Source organism: Melospiza melodia, chromosome 20, assembly GCF_035770615.1.
Source record: "Melospiza melodia melodia isolate bMelMel2 chromosome 20, bMelMel2.pri, whole genome shotgun sequence".
Lineage (NCBI taxonomy): Eukaryota > Metazoa > Chordata > Aves > Passeriformes > Passerellidae > Melospiza > Melospiza melodia.
This window is the reverse complement of record NC_086213.1, coordinates 9,442,976-9,461,024: the sequence shown is the minus strand read 5'-3', so window position 1 is coordinate 9,461,024 and position 18,049 is coordinate 9,442,976. Positions and strand designations below refer to the sequence as shown.

General features: G+C 42.7%; 1 protein-coding gene across 1 annotated transcript in view; it reads right to left on the bottom strand.

Annotated features, from left to right (window-relative positions):
- GALNT9 (polypeptide N-acetylgalactosaminyltransferase 9) overlaps window positions 1-2,563 on the bottom strand; it is a 129,626-nt gene extending 127,063 nt beyond the window's left edge. Inside the window, exon 1 of the mRNA XM_063172929.1 lies at window positions 2,047-2,563. Within this exon, the coding sequence (XP_063028999.1) occupies window positions 2,047-2,287 (241 nt within the window). The 5' untranslated portion in view covers window positions 2,288-2,563. The remainder of the gene's footprint in view (window positions 1-2,046) is intronic.
- Between the last annotated feature and the right edge of the window lie 15,486 nt (window positions 2,564-18,049).

Here is an 18,049-nt window from a genome sequence, read left to right as displayed (position 1 = left end):
TGTGACACAGCACAGCCCTGCCACACAGGCTGCCCTGGATCCCAGGGCTGCCCATTAATGACACAAATCATGAGCCATGGCATTGCAAACAGAACAGCAGCCACCTAAACCCAAACAGAGATGCTTGGTCCTGATTTCACTTACAGCAATGCAGCTCTGATGATTTCAGTAGAGCATCTCTTAATTTCTTGGGACCTTTTCTTTTTGTTGAAACATGATGGGGGGAAAAAAGGAAAATTTTTTTCTATGTTTTATCTATGAATTAATCTATGTTAATGTACCACTGTGTAATAATAAGAAACTCAACAATCACATCAGAGAAAAAAATTAAGGGTAAATAAATAGGAAATTTTAACAGCTCAGCTTGAAAAACTTTCTGTATTTTCCTGTGTAAGTACTTCTAGGAAAAGAAAACTGCCTGCAGGGTTTGATATGACCTGAAGAAGCAGTGCTACACTAAGTTCAAATAAATTCACCATGAAGATCCATATCCAATAAATGGAATTAAAGAGGATGAAGAAAACAGCTCCCAAAAAGAGGCATGCTTTACAGAGAACTTCCAGTCATTGCATGCAATGGTGCCTGCCTAGCACGGTGAGGACTCTGCTGATTCTCCAGGGGATGCTGTGCTGAGATGAACACAGAGCAGGGAAATCCTTCCCAAAGTCTCCCCTATGAAGAACACCAAGAACAAGTCTATTTGGGCAAAAAAAAAGGCCATTCATTGAGCTGTAATGGATATATCTATTTTAGTTCGTGAACTTTGTGGTTTGGTGGAATTCACAAGAACGATTTTCCTCTTAAATCCTACATTCCTCAAAACTGTTCCAAAATGTGGTTAGAAAACACAGCTGTTGACACTTACCCTCTAACTCCTGAATGTGTGGGCTTGGGACTAACACCCCACTCTACATTCCCCCTCTCTCTGCCCTGTTCATCCAGAGGAGAGTGTGAGGGGATGCCTGTTCCCTGACACTTGCTGGCACAAAATGCACATTACCATACCAGCCTGACTTACTTAGATTTAGACATTCATTCACAAAGTAGTAATAGGAAACATACTTTATGCTAACCCTCCTATTTGTCTGCAGTTTGAGGCTACAGTAGCCTTTCTTAAATCAATGTTACAAGTAGGATTTCCACAAGCAGCCTAGAAGCACATATTAAACATATTTACACTGAACATTTTATTTGCTGTGAAACACTAAATGTTACTTTTATATTATAATCTCATGCAAAGTTCACTCCTTCAGCCTTTTCTTGTCCAAAACACTGCTGTATTTAATCACATACTTATTTCTTTGATGTCTCACACTTAGAACTTTACGAATTCATGCAAATACAAATGCAGTCATTTTGAAGAATTAGTTTCTGTATGAAATTATATCTGTCCTATAACAACTTTGATGGCTTAGCCTGTTTTAGCTACCATGGAAGGGTTCTTTGCTTACCTAGCAATATTTTTCAAGGCTGGTGAATTAGAATGGTAAGTCATAAAACTCTGGTGGATGCTTCCCCTCCTCATCAATGACAATAACAAATTTAAATGGCAAAATCATTAAGGAAACATATGGGTGCTATGTTTAAACAGACCATTAATAGTGCACAAGGTAAGAACTCAGCAGAATGTTTTTAAAGTAGCTCTGAAACCAAGTATATGACTTCCAGCTATAATCTAACACTGTATTTCCTATACAAACAACTTCCTATGCAGAGTTAATACATCCAGACAAACTGTAAGACCTGGTACAGTGTGTAGGGACTTCCTCTGATCCCGAACCCCCTGAACTGCAGCATCCTGAACTTTGCATCTATTGAGGAAGTGCTGACTTTGGAGCAAGAGTTAGCAGAGAGGCAGGGTGGTGGTGGGAGGCTCGACAAACCCCTCCAGCATCACCTCTCGCCCTGGGTTTTCAGCATTTCAGCGCTGGGGTTGGTGTGATCAGTGCCCGGGCTCCCCTCCCCAGCGGGGGGACACTTGGGGGCTCCTGCCCACCCTGCAGCACCCTCCCGGGGCACAGGACACCCCCTCCCCGCCCCTCGTACCATTGAGCTGGTTGTAGACCACTTCCTCCAGGTGGTCCAGGCGCTGCAGGATGGACTCCCTGTCGGCCAGGCTGCCCACCTTGGCGCCGCGGCTCCTGGCCCGGCGCTCCGCGCTCCGGACGATCTGCACCAGCTCCTGCGAGCGGTCCTGGATCCTGCAGTACACGGAGAACAGGATGATGCCCACGAAGACCAAGATGTTCACCGTCAACAAAGTTTTGATTTTCCGTGCCACCGCCATGGGAGCCGCGGGCGCGGTGGCGGGGGGCGCATCCAGGCGCGGCGAGCGGCGGCCCCGCGGCCACCCGGAGAGGGCAGAGCCCGGGGCGCCGAGCGGAGCCGGGGGCGGCGGAGCTGAAGGCAGCGGAGCCAGGGGGAGCGGAGAGAACGGGAGCGGAGCCTGGGGGAGCACAGCCGAGGAGAGAGGAGCCAGGGGGAGCGGAGCCAGGGGGAGCGGAGCGAACGGGAGCGGAGCCGACGAGAGCCGAGAGCGGAGCTGTCCTTCAGCACCGCCGCGCCGCTCCCCGCCCCGCGCCCGCCGAAGCCCCGCGGGGCCCGCGCCGCGGCGGGCAGGGCGGCATGGAGCGGGGCCGAGCGCTGCTGCTCCCCGAGCCTCCTGCTCCTCTTTCCTCCTCCTGCCGCTCCTCCGGCGGCTCCCGGCCGCCCGCCCTCGCTCGCTGTCCGCCGCCCCGAACGCAGAGCGCCGGTGCGCAGTGACGTGCTCCGGGGGATCTCATCTACATGCACACGGCGGAGCCGCGCCCGCCCCGCTCCGCGCCCTGCCCAGGGCCCCGCCGAACGCGCCGGGGGCCATCTTATCATCGCTGCCCACCTGGAGAGAGCCGGTCCTGCCCGCGGGCAGCTCCCCAGGGCGGCGGGAGCAAGGTGTCCTTGCAGCCCCCGAGGGGAGGTGATGGCCCACCCGGCTGAGCGGCGGAGAAGAGATGAAATAAGTTCGCACGCTCCCCGGCAAGAGGGAGAGCTGGTAATGCACTCTGCTCCCTGGGTTTCCCGGCAGCCCGAGTACGGCTCCGGCTTGGGATCCTGCATGGAAATGACATGGTTGGGACCACATGCACAGGCAAGAGAAGTTCTTGCCAAGCATCCGTAGAAATATGGACTCATAGAATAGTTTAGGTTGGCAGAAATGTTTAAAAGCCCGTCTGCTCCAAGCCCCCTGCAATAAGCAGGGACATCTCCAACTAGATCAGGTTGCTCAGAACCCTGTCTGAGCTGACCTCAAATGTTTCCAGGGATGGGACATCCATCACCTCTCTGGGCAACTTATGACAGCATTTTCCCACTCTCGTCAGACAATATTTATTATTTATATCTAGTCTAAATTGATAATCTCTCAGGTCATAACCATTAACTCTTTAATCTCAATACCTATGGGCATTAAATATGTCCTTTCAACAGCTTCTCCATTCATGTTCACAGCGATCCTCCTTTTATACAAAAAGATATACCCATCTCACTTAGAAGGTTGCATACCATAGGATATATCCTGGTGCTGGGAATTTTTCTTCTTTCACCCTTCCTGCTTGCTTTCAGGACCTGCCAACTCAAAATCTAGCCAAGGTTACAACCTCCCCAAGTTCATTGGAACTTGGCAAGCCGTGCTCAGGGTTTCCTGAGATACAAATTCTCCATTGCTGGTCCTGCTTCTGACCCTCCTGCTGCTCACCTTCTGCAAGGCCCCTGAGGGTGCAGTTTCTTGGAGAAGATGTGTTTCTGTCCTAGAGGAATTTTCTTCTCCCCTGCTCTTTTGAGGATCACCAGTGAGACCTGTGTTGAGCAGAAAAAATCTAAACTGGAGTTTCACTATAATCACATCCCTGGAAGAAGATGCCACAAGTTTCTGCAGTGTCATCTCTTCCAAGTATGAAAATATGTACAGGATTTAGTTATTCCCTACATTACTGCATTCTTAAACACAAATAATGCCTGGGTGCAGGATGAGATCTTTCACTCAAGCTGTAGCAAAACTCTCTTGGTCACTCAGCAGAAACAGCTCAGAATCTGAAATTTTCCAGTGCTTTGATTATTTCAGTCGTATTCTTATTGCAAATCACTCACAGCATTACATTTTCCTAGCATATAACAATTTGGTTTAAGAAAATATGGAACTAATGCTCAAGTGCAGCTGATTTGATGGCTCCACAGCATTTAATATATTATAGCAACACCTGCTGGTCTTGATATGGTTAAGAATCTGTTACATCCCTATTTCCATTATGAACTCCAAGTTCACAAGCTGGCCACAAGAATTCAGATTAGATTCTGACACAAGTTTATAGCTTGTCCCAAGGCTTGTAAAACACCTTCAACATTCTCAGAGAATTTACCAAGTTTTGATGAGGATTTTTTGCACCACTGCAGTTTTAAACTGGCTTTCACAGGCATGATTTCATCCATGACTGGCTTAGCTGAAGAAAACCACTTTTTGACCTAAGTAAATTTCTTAAATGGTCAGCTTAAAATATTCTCATATTCTTCTGTACAAACCACAGACTGTGTTCACATGGCTGAAAACTCACCCAATATCACTCAAATAATAACTAGCTCATGTAGCTTACTGTTCCTTCAGACAACTCAAAGCAAAGTTGCAAAAGAGATACCAGAGCTGACTGAAGAACAGCAAATTCCATGATCAAATGATATATTTTATTTTTTCCTTGGAACCAAACAAAAATGCACTGTAATATTTTTACACGAACAGCACTTGAGCTGAAGCCGCTGTTTCCTGCCCAAAAGGAAGTTCCAATTTTAATTCCCACAGAAAAGACTTATGTTGCCAAAAGAAAATTTGATCAAAATCAATATATAGAACAGCTGGATTTCAGTGAAAATGCTTTAGCTGAAGCCATAGGAATCAGCTCTGATTGCTGATCCATCCTGCAAAGGGAGATCACAGGAAGGCATTGGTGGCTGTTCCCAATCAATGGACCAAGCCAGAGGCAATGCTGGGATTCCATTCCAAACCACAAATCCAGTTTCTCTCTCTCTCAGTTATTTTCACTCCTATTCATGTCCACAGAGTTCCTATTTCTATTTATCATTGAAGATGGATCAGGAAGGTGCTGTAAAAGCACACCAAGACCCTGTGCATTCAAATGGCAGCCCTCAGGTGATCCCACTCCCTGTCCCTGTGCTCCCTGTGCTCAGCCCAAGGGAACACCTGGAGGAAGGACAGCTGGCTGCAGATGAAGGTGGTGTCAAACAGCCAGAGGAAAGGACTCTGAAAAGCCAGGCAGCACTCTGGAATATCCATCTGCCACAAGCATCTCCCTGAAAGCAGCAAAGATGGTTCATTGCCTTGGGGCACTTCTGAGCTGCTACTGAGCTGTCAAACAGCTGAGGCTGTAATGGTAACAGCAGCATGTAAAACCAAACCTTGCTGTGGTTGAGGCTCTTCTGGAAGCTGTGCTTGGTCTTGTGCAACGTTGGCCTTCCAATATTTATATTTGCTTCTGTTAACTCTTGGTTACTGCAGGATGCTCCATCTTGGCATGAGGATGTTGATACAGTGGAGAACTTCAGCTGCTTCTGCATTTAAAATCCTGCTCTACTTAGCTACTGAGGTATGAAACAGAAAATTTCACTTGAAACAACAGGGAACTAAAATATTTTGAAAAGAACTTTAGTAAAGTATCAGTTTTACAGCCATTATGCACAGTGCCTATCATACAGCTCCTCAAGGCAGGAGACTCCAAGTCAATCTCACCCAGTTCATTCAGAGCTACAAACCTTAACCAATACACATATTTTTTTTTCAGCCAGCTACTGAAATCTGTAAATTGTACAGCATCTGGGTATGATCAACATACCCACCATCATCAGGACAATTCTCAAGTTAAGTTTTCCCAAAAAGTGCTCAGAAAAATGTCATCCCTACAGCAGAGCCCTTGCAAGCACCACACCTTCAGTCCCAGGTGTGGTGGGGACATGCTCAGACGACCAGTGAGTTTCAATTTTCTATGAGGGGTTTTATGTTGAGTTCCATTTTAAATGAGATGAAGGAACTGGCTGACGAAACAAAAATGTAAGATTTTACTTTTGAGAAAAGGCAAGAAGAGGATGATTAAAAAGTTGCTTGAAAGTTTTTTGAATTTTAAAAAGCCTAGGTTGAAAAAAATATTGAATTCAAGTTAATAACCATAAAATCATTCCCAACCACTTTTCCAAAAGGACAGGATTGATTTACCATTTCTAAAGAGACATACCTTTCTGATCATCCTCCTGCATGATACGAGACATTTGTAGGAATGAATAATGTGTAGAAGGGAAGACTTTGATGTTTCAAGTATTTGAGCACTAGCTTTAAAGAAAGAAAAAGACACCACAGAAACAATATTATGCCAGTGAGGATCTCCCACTGCAGATTCCAGCTGTAGTTACACACAGACATCGCCCACCATTTTCCCAGTGAAACCCCAACTGCATTTGCTAGGACTTTGCTTGGAGTTTAACACAGCCTAATATTTTTCTACTTCATTTTATACTTTTTGACTTAGAAGAAAACAGCAGCAAATGCAGCCAGCAGAGTTTCAGATCTGTGAACACCCAGACACACAGAACTGAGGCCCTCACCCTGCTGCAAAGAGGCACTGCAGCCCCTCAGATACTGAGATGCCTTAAAATCTCAACATTTCAGAAATTTTATATATATATATATATATATATATGTTTTATCTGTGTATATTCTTTTAATTTTGGCTGTATTAGTCACTTAAGATTACACAGAAGTTTCACAAATGGAAATTGGGATGCTTCCTCTAAAACTGCAGCAATTCCCACTTGCACATGGGACAGTTCTTCAAATGTGCAAATCATGCTGTGTTCTAGCACCTGTGACACAAATATGCACTTCTTTTATATTCTTCCTGTTGCATTAAAGCTCCAGGTTGACCCTGCAGAGTGAATTTATAATAGACAGCACAATTGCCAGCAGATCTGCTGCTTTCAAGCCTGTGAGATTGTGCTGATGACCACCCTGTAGTAAAAGCACGCAGATAAAACTCAACAATTATCCAAACGTGCATTAAAACCCCCAATAAACCTGTCATTGTAAAACCAGAAGATAAATAATGCCAAGACTAAAATATTCAACCCACATACTTACGTTTTACAAAGCTCTAATTAATAAACATTACAGCTCTCACCAATTTTAATAAGAATTGAGTGGAGCTGCCTTTTTAAAATCCAACTGCATAGTCCTCCATCCATTTCCTATTATTATCTCCTACTGTAATTCCTGAATAGGTGCTTGTTTGCTAAGAGAGGATTATCACCATTCACCATGATCAAAAATTACTTGCAGGAACTTAGATTTACCCATGCAACAAGAGAAAAAAGCATCTTTGAGGACCTTTCTCCCCCAAATGACAGAAGCTCAGCCCACCTGCACCCAAAAAAGGAAGGTGGCTGGGACCAGCTGCTGCACTGGGATTCTGAGCTGCAGACTGATGGTTTTGATCATCCCATAACTTACTGCAAGGAATTTCAGAGTTGCTGTGATAAGATAGAGACTCATCCTGGAAATAAATCAGGGAAGATTTTCAAGGACAGCTTCTATGTTTATGAGAGTTGCAATAAAGAAAATAAATGTGCAAGAGATATATAAATGTAATTTAATATCTAGCTATTACAGATATAGAAATTACCTCATTATACTCCTTGAAATCCATCTTTACTTATTCCTGATGCCAGAAAACTTACAAAGCCCTAAACAATGGCTAGGCTGTTAGCATGCTGAGACTTCTACTTTTCACACTGTCCAACATTATCTTCTTGTTCTTCATGTTCCTTCTTCTGCTGCTCCCATGCACTGCACGGGCTTTAAAACAGACACTGCTTTTTTGATGGGGCTGTTTTAAAAAAGGGTTCATGAATGATGCTCCTAATTCCAAGAGAAAATCAATTTTCACCTCTGTCTGTGACATCTGTGGATTGTGATCCTGAGCTCCTCCTTGGAATCCATTTGTCTCGTTTCCACTTCTGCTCTTAAACATCCAACCTTATGGTGGCACAATTTCCTGTCAGGTCTTTTATTAGTCTTTGATCAGCTATTATTTTAGGAAACCTGTCCAGATCAAATTTCCTATCCCAGCATGTTTTTAATACAGCAGTGCTGCCTTTGGGGAGAAACCTGTTCTCAGAGACACGTGGCACCAAAAAGGAAGGATGGGAAAGGATGGGAAAGGATGGGAAAGGATGGGAAAGGATGGGAAAGGATGGGAAAGGATGGGAAAGGATGGGAAAGGATGGGAAAGGATGGGAAAGGATGGGAAAGGATGGGAAAGGATGGGAAAGGATGGGAAAGGATGGGAAAGGATGGGAAAGGATGGGAAAGGATGGGAAAGGATGGGAAAGGATGGGAAAGGATGGGAAAGGATGGGAAAGGATGGGAAAGGATGGGAAAGGATGGGAAAGGATGGGAAAGGATGGGAAAGGATGGGAAAGGATGGGAAAGGATGGGAAAGGATGGGAAAGGATGGGAAAGGATGGGAAAGGATGGGAAAGGATGGGAAAGGATGTTTCTCCCTGTTCATGCAGCTAAAAGCTGATGAAAAAGCTGAACATTATCCCTGACTAAGAATAGTTAAAAATATTTTGCTAGTGGAATTGCACTGAATCCAGTAGGGCACATTAATCTTTGGCCATCACTGTGGCAGTCCCAGTTCTGCCAGGAGGAACTGGCCTGTGGGCTTGTGCAGGTATTTGTCCAGGCTGATCCTCTGGTAGGAAAAGAACCTCATGCAATATTCATTACTGGCTCGTCTCTGTCTTGATGCACATTATTAAGAGCTGCCTGGCCCTCCAGCAACATCTTCACAACAAAATTAAGAAACACAGCCAGCCATCATGTCAAAGTCCTAAGAGATTAAATATTCTAAGTGCAGCAGCACCAGGGTAAATTAGTATTGTTACCTCCTGACCCCCAGAGCTGCACCCAATGCTGGCTTTAAACAATAAAAATAATGAGATTTTTAGATTCCATTTATTTTGAAACAACAACTGGCAGCTTGAGAGAAGAAAACATGTTTTGGCAAATAAAGTTGACATTGACATTTTTAGTAAAGAATAGCTTTATGGTGCCTTGTCACTGGGCAAATCTGAAGAATCACTGCTGCCTCTGATGTATGATGTTTTTCACAGGGACAGTGTATGTATGAGTAATAAAGAACATTTAGTACAGTTTGTAGCTGCCTTTAACAGAGATGTTCAGAATATTTAAATAGAAACTAAAACATTTCTAGCATTGAAGTCTTCAACGTATTTTTAAAATATTTCATCTTAAAAAAAAAATAAGTTAAAGGCTGATGCATGATAAAATTCCATCCTAAAACTATGCCTGCGAGAAGCCTTGACAGATGGAAGTAGGATGACAAAACCACATTCATTTAGTTGGGTTGGATTCCCTAATATTTCCAGTAAAGGGCAGATTCCAGTTCAACAGTTTTGGAGAGAGTTTTTAGGGGGGTTTTGGGGTTTTTTAACACACTTAAAAATGAGCCAGTCAGTAGGAAAAGAGCATTTAAAACTATACTGGACTGTGCAAATGCTTTCAGAACTGTTCTGTCTTTTCCTGCTCCAGACCACACAGCTTCTCCAGCTTTCAATTTCTCCATCTGAAAACTGGGGACAGCTTCCCATAAGGGAAGTGACAGAATTTGCTTTTATTAATCTCCCTCTCAATTGATTCAGAGACCATATGGAGTTTAAAACAAAAAGAAGTCCAAACCAAGAAAAACCAAGGTGTTAGGAGGCACCAAGAGTGCAGTGGTGAGGGGAGCTGCAGGTAGGCAGAGACATGCAGGTAATAACATGCCCACATATTCATTTAGCTAGAGATGCTGGGAAGACATTCTCTAGTATTCATTAATTCTGTGGTGAGCAGGCAGATTAAGCATTTTTCCCTATTAATTAATCTTGCTCTGGGCTATGAAATTGAAAAGCTTCATTTATTTATATATTTACTTTTTTTGAGGGAGAACAATTTCTCAGCAAAGCCCTCCCCAGTGAAACTGCAGCATCAAAGCCTCGGGCCAAGCTCCCAAGCATTCCATACTGTGCCTGCCTTCAGCCTCTACATCACAACATATAATTACAGACACAGATCTGCTTCTGATACTAAATACAGGGAGATATTTTACACTGTGAGCTTGATTGTGGCACAGACATTAATACCAGCCACAAAGGACAGATCACATTCCACTGATATAAAGGAAATGTGAAATGGATCAAGGCTGTAGTTTTCTTTATGTTGTTTATTATTATTATATATTCTATCCAACACACATCCAGTGGTATCAGCTCACAAAAAAAAAAAAAAATCCTGACATTAAATCCTTTCATGTCCATTGAGTTGATTTTGATTTTTATAAAGCAAAGATGAGCAATGAGCAGTTTGTGAGCAAGGGTTTTATAAGTGATTTTATTTCCCTCCACACCTGAGGCTCACAGACCACAGGACGACATGGCTGGGCTGAGCTTAGCAAGGATCTGCTTTGGCTGAAATTCTGGCCTTTCAGCTGCTATTTAACACGGTCTTGCAGGGAGCTGCACTGCTGCCTGTTAGCACACTTAGTTCAGCACAATTAGTACAATTCCCTGCCACAGAAAACACCAAGGGATAGCTCAGTGACAGACTGGGGTTATTCAGCTCTTGACAAAAGGTTAGGAGAATTCTCTTGAACCAGTAATTGTCTGTCACATGAAATAGTGCAACTTCTTGAGCACAGAAGGAGGACACCATAACATGAAGTGGATTAGGGCAGGAGGAAGCTGGAGGCAGGCAGGTTAAGAAAGAGGAATCCAAATGGAATTGCCAAAACAGTCTTAGGAAGAATGGACAAAAAAAAAATAAAGAGTAGAAGTTAATAAGGACCTCAGATTTTTCTGATGTTTGTAGGTAAAATGACTGAAGCTGGTTTCCTTCCAAGTCTTCAAGATTTTTGAGGTCAGTACGTGCACAGGGAATTTCTGTGGTATTGCACAGAGGGGCCTCAGGGGAATTGGCACATGAGCTGAAACAAGAATGGCATAGGAAGAATAATGCATTTCCTGTGGTGCCAACATTGACCACACCATGAAAGGAGACTCACACCATCCCACATCATCCCAAACTCCAGAGCCCAGTCCAGACACGGTGCCACTGTTCCCTGGCTGACTGGAGGGAAGGGAGGTGGATTGCCTGCCCTGGAAAATGTTCTGCAGGTTTGGTTTGAGGAAAGGAGATGCAGGAAGCCTTCAGATGGGGCACATCTTTTTCAAGTACATGAGTGCACAAGTCAGGCTGGGAACAGAGGGTAACAAAGGCTTAAAGTGAAAATTTATAATTTTATCTTGTAATGGAGCCAGAAGGGGTGTTCACAGCACACATTTTACTGTTAGCTTTAACTGGTCACAGATCCAGCTACTGATTACCACTAAATTAATTCTGTTGGTGAATCCTTCTGTATGTATCTTACAGTTCTCTTTTCTCCCCCATGACATTTTCCTAAATTTTTTGCTCGTAATGCCTGAATGGAGCATTTATCTACAACAGGACCCTGATCTTGACTGGGACAAGGAGCTGCTTCCACCTGTCACACACAGACAGGACAAGTGATAACAGCAGTGATAAGAACAGAGCATCTTCATAACACCCACTCTATGTAGGACATAAATGAATACATCAGATTATTCTTTAAATAGCCTACTCTAAAATTAGATGAGTGAATGCTGCCACATAGCACTAATGCTAATGGAAGAGCTGGATACCAGGAGCAGACGGTGTTGAGAAAATTCTCTGCCTTGAAAATGTTAATTCATTTAATTGCCACTAATTGTACATAGCATCAGTGCAAACTCAAACACGAGAACTGAACAAGCAGTTCTGAGCCTGACCTTTGCCAGGTAAAACCTTGAGTTTAAGGGAAATTTATCTCAGAATCAGCAATGTATTCTGTTTCATGCTCACCTACCTTTCCAAAGCACACTGCAGGTATGCAGAAAAGCCCAATACTAAGATGAGGGTAGCTCAAATTCATCTCAAAGTGCAATTTCTGTGGCACACCCAAGAGTTCTGAGCCATGTCTTCCATCACCTTGCTCCTCAACTACATGATTGTGAACTTGCAGCAAACCTGGTGGTCTCTTAAAATGGCCAGAGAAGGAGCATTTCTATCCACTCCTCTAAACCACAGCAAATCCTGCAATAGATAATTCAGTTTTATAGTTTTATGGTTGGACTTCTCCAACCTAAACCATTCTATGATTCAATAAAAATTCCTAGCCCAATGGGATTCTGGGGTGCAGAGAAGAGAGAAGATCCCTTTGTTTTATGGAATGAAAAGCTGAGATCTGATAGCCAACAAGACACTGAACAGTGCCATGATGGACACAATTTGGTATGCTAGAGGAACATTCTTTAGTCTTTGGGGAATTTATTGTCACAAGCCAGCTGCTTAGACTGGATTAGAAAGGGAATTAGAAAATACACAACCCAATTAAAAAGTAATGTTTGTTTGTTTGCTTCTTGCAGTTCTTTTGCTCTTTCATACTAATTCCTTCTCTTTCTCATTTTTACCGGATTCAATATTAATATTGATATGCACAAATAAAATCCCAAGATTCATGTCTTTTTAAAATGCCTCTGGCACTTTTTCACAGCATGGCCTGATCCTGCAGCTGTGAGTGCTGCATTTTCCAGCAGCTCAGGACCCAGCCCCAGGCAAGGCTTCAGTGGGAGGTGACCCCAGAGCACAGTGACCTTTCCAGAACATCAGACCAAAATGAAAAGGTGCCCCAGCCTCTCAGGCAAGGACACTGAAAGGAATCAATATCACTTTGCACAGATTTACAGCAAAGCTGAGGGAGGGATCATGCTGAAGGCAAGGCAGAAGGGGAATTTTTCTCTGTGTGTTTTTCTGTTGGTGAGAGTTGGGAATGGAGCTGGCACGTAACAAATGCTGGTGGTTAACTCTGCTACCCTCTTGAATGGTCCATTAAAATAACAAGGACAATAACAGGTGATATTTCAAAGTGGCACTGAAATTCCAGCAAACAAACTGTAGGACTGACTGTAAATGGCTGCACAGACTTTAAAAAATACCCATCCCACATTTACCAGATTTGAGGGTAAATTCCCATTTTCCATCAAAGGACAGCAAAATCAAATTACACAAGTCCTTAGACCTATGAATTCTCTGTTGCTTTTAGAAGTAAAAAGGTTTATTAAAGCTATTCATTGTTGAAACAAAGAAAGAAATCCAGTAATTTATTAGGTTTCTTTAAAACCTGGGGAAAAAATTGCAGCTAGAAAGCTTGTGGAACTCTACTTATTTTTACTTTCATGAAAGAACTCACATGATTAGAAAAGAAACACAAACATTCCATACTGAGTTGAAATAAAAAACTTCAAGTAAGAAAAGAAGAAGTAGGAAAGAGAAAACCCTCCAAAATGATGGCCTGGAAAATTCCATTAGTCTTCAGATGAATAAGAGATAATATTCAGGTGATAATATTTGATCAGATGGCAATATTTACATCCCATTGTCACATCTGACATTTTGAATGGTTCCAATCCTGATAACTTCTCGATTTGGGAAGTTTATGCAGAACAAGGACTCATTCAACACTTACATATTTGCAAGTCCCATTTTTTCCCATTTTTGTGCCATTTTTGCTGCCACCCCCCAGCTGGGCTACCCTGGCTGCAAAGGGGCTCTGCTGCAGCACCCTCAGCTGCACTCTGGTGAGCTCAGCAGGGCAAAGCATTTGAATTTTAAATTACAGAGTTCCCTCCATCTTTCAAGTTATTCTTGTTTAATGCTCAAAGCCAGGAAAGTCAATTGAAACTTAATTCTCTTCTTCTTTGATTTATAGCAGCTGTGGATTAAGAAGCTGATTTGGGACAGATTCAATTGTTTCCTCACTGAAAAAAATCCAAAAACATAAGAGCTTTTCTAAAGGTTTGTACCTTGAATAATGGTTCTGTGTGTTTTATTGTATTGCACCACTATATTTTATTAGAAGGCATTATTCAACCCTTATTTCCTGGAATTTCACCATTAATGTGTTGTCAGAACATGGGAGTGACTGAACAGAACTCTGTGCTCAAGAAAAGGGGCTTGGCTAACCTGGGATTGCATCCATAGAGAAACAGAATTCAGGCACCCCAAAATGAATTCACTGCAACTCTTAGTAGGATTTTTTTTTCAAATAAACTTTTAAAGAGTGACTTTGCCTCAAAAATTTCACATCTTTCTACACTTTCAAGTTCTACATTTCCAAATGATGCCCTGACATGAACTGGGCCAATTCTCACCCTGAAGAACTTTCACTTTTACATACATATATGGATTTCACTATATATTTTAGTGAAAAAGCTTAAATAATTCATTTTGGTCTGGATATTTCTCTTCACCAATGTTTTGATTTAGTCCACAAAGGAGCAAACAAACCAATTATTTGTATATCTCCAGTCTCCTCAGCAAAACCTTCCCTTTTCAAGTTTATAGGAGACAGCATGCTTCAAAACAACCCACTCTGATCTGGGGCTTAGAGAAAAAGATGTTTAGTTCATATAAATCAATATACCCTCAGTGAAGAACATGAAACTGTGTTTTCATGCCAGGCCAGGATCCTACCTGGTTTTACTATCTCAATTCAGAGTAACTTTTTTGTTTGAAAATGTATGTTTTATGTATATCACTCACAAATATTCAGTAAAAAATAATAATTACAGAAAACATGAATGCTGTATTTCCCTAAAATATGAGCATTGAAATGGACAAAGTGTTGGAAGATAGGGACGTGCTATACAAAAAACAGGACCCCCTGACAAAAGAGGAATGCTGTGAAAAGATAAAGGGAAGATCAATATGTTCCATCTTTATAGGCTCTCATCTTGCATTCTCCTGTAGTCTCAAGTCAAAGCCTACCTTTGTCTGTAGTCTAACAAAGAGTGTTGGTGTTATGAAAGGTACAGTGGCTCCTTCTTTATGCTCCCTGATAACTCATCATTTACAATCAGTCTGGGATTCAAAACAGCTTTTTCCTCACCTGGCAGAGCAACCCAGGTTCCCTGCAAGGTTTCTGTTCCCTCCCTGCAGAGCCTGGCTCAGCTCCCTGCCATCAATGGCCACAGCAGAAAGCGGGGGGAAAATAAATCTGTTTATCTGATGCAGCAGGGACTGCCATACCTGACTGCTGTGTGACACACTGAATGAAAAACACACCTCAAAAACACCTTCAGCACAGGTGAGGATGCAAACCCATTCCCATTCACCAAAGCTGCAAACACAAGGTGCTGGTGTGGTGCAACATCTGCCCTGAGGTTGTGCTGCCTTGCCAAAACAGCCGAAAGCTGAGGCACCCACAGAGATTCACCTAAGGACCCAACTTTGCATCCTGAAAGTCCTGCTAAGTACATATAATATACCTAGCAGGATATTTTATATATATATATATATATATATATATTATGTGTGTATATATATGTGTATATATATGTGTATATATATGTGTATATATATGTGTATATATATGTGTATATATATGTGTATATATATGTGTATATATATGTGTATATATATGTGTATGTGTATATATATAGTATATAATATGAAATATAATATATGATATGTATTATATATCTTTTAATATATATATTAAAAATATATATAATATATATATATGAAAGAGCTCTCTCAACAGGTAAATATAAAAGAATCCTCTCAAAAGGTAAATATAAACCAGCCCTCCTCAACAGGTAAATATAAAAATGCTCCCCTCAACAGGTAAATATAAACCAACCCTCTTCAACAGGTAAATATAAACCAACCTTCTCATCAGGTAAATAAAAAACAGCAATCTCAACAGGTAAATATAAATCAGCCCTTCTCAAAAGGTAAATATAAACCAGCCCTCTCAACAGGTAAATATTAAAATGCCACCCTCAAGTGCAACCCACAGCTGCACAGCAGTTACAGAACAAAGCTTGTTCTGACACAAGTACCTGGGTGTGACAGCAATCACTTGTACATAGAGACACCACTTTTTTCCCTTTTCACCTAATTATCTGTATTTAAGCTGTGCCTGTTTACAGGGAGTCATGCAGGATGGAAAAGGAAGTAGAAAATCACACTGCCTCTTCCACAATAACCCAAAATAGCTTCCCTGGAAACACAGAGTCCCTGTGATGTTCCTTGGTGTCTCAGCCAAGGAAACTTTACCAAGTCCTGAGTCGTGAGGTACACTGTGACTCTGTTATTTTTGCTTGTATTTATAGCAAGGTTTTCCTCCCCAGTTAAATAGCTTTGGTGCTCAGCACTATTTTGAGAATCTCTGGAGGAGTTGGGGGGAGGAGGAAGGGACAGGGGATGGCGGGTGGTCTGTCTGGGAAGCAGCATCCCTCCAGAAACTCATGGCAAGGCAACTTGCTGGACCACCTACGTGAGCTGTCACTTTCTGTCTCCACAGACAATTCACTCAAGAAAAATGAATTCTCTTCAAACCCAGATTGATTGATTTCTTTCTTTTTCATGTGTCGCCATTCTGGCCAATTACAATGACATCAGGAGCAGACTGGTTAGCTCAGAACATTCTACAGCTACTGCACAAAATAAAGAGTGGGGTGTTAGAGGATGCAAATGAACTCATGCAAACACAGTGTTTGTGCACCAAATCAGCTCCACTTACAGGAGCCCAGAGCTGGAGGCAGTGGAATGTCCTTGTTTCATTTCTGAATCCCAGAATCCATCATTGTAACATCAGGGATTGCGGGGAATCAGAAAATCCTCTCCCATGTTGGCCCTCATCACAAAACCCCAGCACTATGCACTGATGGAGGAGCCCACCAAAGGATAAGATGGGCTTTTCTAATGTGAAAAATTAGTCAGGACCTTCACCTGCTTTTACCTGAGGAAAGCAGGGTGCTCACCCCATGCGCAGGGCAGCCCTTGAGCCTGGGGCCTTGTACTGCTTCCTTCCAGAGGCTGGAAATCAGACACTTGCTTCATCCTGGCATAATTGCATTTGTTACTTGTGTTACAGCAGATAAGGAGTAGCCAGCAGGACCACAGAGTGAATGATGCCCACAGCCAGCCTGCAACTAGCAAACACACAAGAGCCCCTTCTTTAGAAACTCAGAGCTCTGCTAGCTGAAAGCCTGAGTTCTTGATAAGGAGGCAGATGCATCCTTGGAAGAAATGCTAAAAAGACAAAATCCTTTTGCTGCAGACAAAGAGAAGCTCTGAGGACTGAAACCCATTTCTTATCTTCCAGACAACTGTTTTGTTTGGATGCTATTAGCACAGCATTCCTCTGATCATTTGTAAACGTCATTTACAAACCCTGGCACAATTGTTCTTTGCAGAACAGATTACAGGGTCCAGCCTTCCTCCTTTCAGAGTGCAGCCCATGCTCTGTGTTCAATAAGGATGTTGATATTGTGCTTTTCAGATCATGCCCCAGTGCCCACTGTAACAAACACTGCTGAATGTGTGATGTGGGACCCACAGAGCATCCCACTCCTGGTTTGAGAACCTGCACTCCCTTCTAGAGCTTTCCTTGAAGCCACCTCTGATCCTGGCTAGATCAGAGAAGTGGGCTGAGCCACAGGGAGTGAGCTGCATGAATTCCCTGTGCTCACAATCATGCACACAGGGATTTATATCTGGCCCTGTTCAGGGCTGTCTTCACATCTGGGTTGATCCCTGGCCTCACACCTCCTTGTGTAACATCAACTTGCAGTATTTTTGATACTTGTTTTGTTTTTGCCAAGAATATCACAAATAACAACTGCTGTTTACACAGGCCACATTGCATTTGTGTTGTCTCCTCACTCAGAGGCACTGAGGCAGACAGAAAGGGGAGTTTTGATTTTGATCCTATGCTAAGAATTGCACATTTCTTGACCCAAATCCTGCCTGCAGAAAGATCTGAAATTCATGCCAGTAGTGTCCATTAAAGAGATATTTGACATGCCTCATCTCCATTCCCTCCTAAACAAA